Source organism: Cornus florida, unplaced genomic scaffold (assembly GCF_030987335.1).
Source record: "Cornus florida cultivar Cherokee Brave unplaced genomic scaffold, ASM3098733v1 CherokeeBrave_3.0.0_Hap2_Chr01, whole genome shotgun sequence".
Classification (NCBI taxonomy): domain Eukaryota; kingdom Viridiplantae; phylum Streptophyta; class Magnoliopsida; order Cornales; family Cornaceae; genus Cornus; species Cornus florida.
The window spans coordinates 8,560,036-8,562,605 of record NW_026775571.1 but is presented as its reverse complement, the minus strand read 5'-3'; the positions used below and the strand labels follow the sequence as shown (position 1 = coordinate 8,562,605).

At 37.4% G+C, this 2,570-nt stretch overlaps 1 protein-coding gene across 1 annotated transcript; it reads right to left on the bottom strand.

Moving 5' to 3' along the window:
* Window positions 1-552: 552 nt before the first annotated feature.
* On the bottom strand, window positions 553-2,126 carry LOC132269105 (uncharacterized mitochondrial protein AtMg00810-like). Its single transcript, XM_059770145.1, has 2 exons — window positions 1,989-2,126; window positions 553-1,233 (listed from the first exon to the last, which is right to left on the bottom strand). The coding sequence occupies exons 1-2, from the start codon at window positions 2,124-2,126 to the stop codon at window positions 553-555; spliced, it is 819 nt and encodes a 272-aa protein (XP_059626128.1).
* Window positions 2,127-2,570: the final 444 nt, after the last annotated feature.

Below are 2,570 nucleotides of genomic sequence, written 5' to 3'. Positions count from 1 at the left end.
CATATTATGAGGGCAAGTTTTACTCTTATAGTCCATTTTTATTACTTGAATACTTTATTTCGCATTAATCTTTGGAGCAGTTTATTTTTTAAAGGAAAAACAATAATGATGAAACATGGGACAGTTTTACAGAGTCAATTTTGTATTAAACAATTTGATGGTATAATATACTAGAGATTATTATGTTGTAACAAGGGTAAGAACTATATGAAGAATTTGAATAATTTGGTAAGGGAAGCGATATTTTCATTAATCAATCGTACAGAATATATACACCTTTTGTGCACACTAATTACATGGAAATTTTGCATAATAAGAAAGAGTAATAACTGTGATTTAACGTGTAAAACTGCCATAATTTGAGGGATTTGTTTCCTTAACAAACTCTGTATATTCATCACCATAATTACAGGGATAGTTTTCCTTAACACACCCCCTCAAGATGGAGAGGGAATGAATGTGGACTCCCAGCTTGTCGCGAAGGAAAGTGAACGCTTGTTTGGGTAACGGTTTTGTAAAAATATCCGCCGGTTATGAGGATGAAGGGATGTATCATGTAATAAGAGTACCCATAACAACCTTTTCACGAACAAAATGATAGTCAAGCTCGATATGTTTAGATCGAGCATGAAACATTGGATTGACAGACATATGAAGTGCACTAATATTGTCACAAAATAACTGAGGAGGTTGACAAAGTGTTATACCAATGTCTCTGAGCAAAAATGTTAACCAAGTGATTTCAGCGGTAGTGGAGGCCATAGATTGATATTCGGCCTCCGAACTAGATCGAGCGACTGTCGGTTGTTTCTTTGAACACCATGAAACACAGTTTGCACCAAAGAAAACACAAAACCCCGTAGTATTTCTCCTTATAGTTGGACATCCAGCCCAGTCGGCATCGCTAAAACCATACAAAGATGAAGAACTTTGAGAAAGATAACGTAGCCCAAAATGTTGGGTTCCTTTAAGATACCGTAGGATTCGCTTAACTGCCTTTATGTGAACTAAAGTTGGATTGTTAAAATGCTGACATACCCGATTGACTGCATGAATGATGTCAGGTCTTGTGAAGGTTAAGTATTGCAAAGCACCAATGATGCTATGATAAGCAGTGGTATCAATTTGATCGACATCAGAATATGCTGACTTTTCTTTAATGATCATCGGTGTAGCTATGGAAAAGCTGTCAAGCATTTTTGTTCGAGTAAGAAGATCATGTATATACTTTTTCTGAGATAGAAAAATACCACTAGAGAAAGGCCAAATTTCCACACCAAGAAAATAATGAAGTGAACCGAGATCCTTAATTGCAAATTCATGACCAAGGTGAGCAAAGTAAATTTGTAATGAAGGTGTCATTGTTACCAGCAACAAGAACATCATCTACATAGATGAGTAAGACAGTAGTGATATTGTTGTCGTAGTAAATAAAGAGTGAAGAATCAGCCTTGCTGCAATAGAACCCAAAGTGAAGCAAAAATTGTGAGAGATGGTTAAACCAAGCACTGGGTGCTTGCTTCAAACCGTATAATGATTTTTTGATTAAACAAACATGATTAGAAAAATTTGGATTTTGGAACCCCGACGGTTGCTCCATGTATAACGTTTCCTTAAGATGACTGTGCAAGAAAGCGTTCTTGACATCAAGTTGTCTCATATTCCAGTTAAAGGAAAGAGATAAAGCCATGACAAGTTGAATAGTAGTTGGCTTAACTACTAGGCTGAAAGTTTCGTCATAGTCAACTCTGAAAACTTGAGTAAAATCTTGTGTGACGAGTCGAGCCTTGAAACAATCGATGGAACCATCCTCTTGATACTTTATACGACACACTCATTTTGATTCAACGATATTGATATCAGAAGGTCGGGGAACTAGTTCCCACGTATGATTGTCATGGAGAGCTTGAAGTTTATCTTCCATTGCGTCACCCATCGTAAATCTTTTAGAGTCATTTTTAAAGTTTTAGGCTTAGATGGGGACGCACAATCAGAGGTGGTGGTGAGCGCATAGTCATTGAGATAAACAGGTGGCCGTCGGATTCATTCTGGACGTGAGATGATGGCAGCTGGACTATCTTGCATTGCTTCGCTATGAGTTTCCAGTAAGCCGTCGGAAGAGACATCTCGGTTTGTGAGGTCAACTTTATGCTCTAGATGGGATTCCTCAAGAGGCTCTTAGTGCAATAAGGAAAGGCGGATCATCTGCAATCCTTTGGCATTAACGACTCGAACACCCGAATTCAAAGATTTTGTCTTTGTTAAAGGAAAAGAAAGTTATTGATGTCACCCATTGGATTTCTAAACCTTCCATATGTGTTAGTTGTCAAATGGGAAAGAGTTGTAAATTGCCTTTTCATTCTTCAAATAGAATTTTAAATTTCCCTCTTGAGAAAATTCACTGTGATCTTTGGGGACCAGCCCCTTTGGCTTCAAATCAACGGTTTCGTTTCTATGCAATTTTTGTGGATGATTACTCGAGGTTCACATGGTTATATCCTTTACGAAGAAAATCAGAATTCCTTGATTGTTTTCTCAAATTTCAAAGGCTAGTAGAGAACCAATTTGAT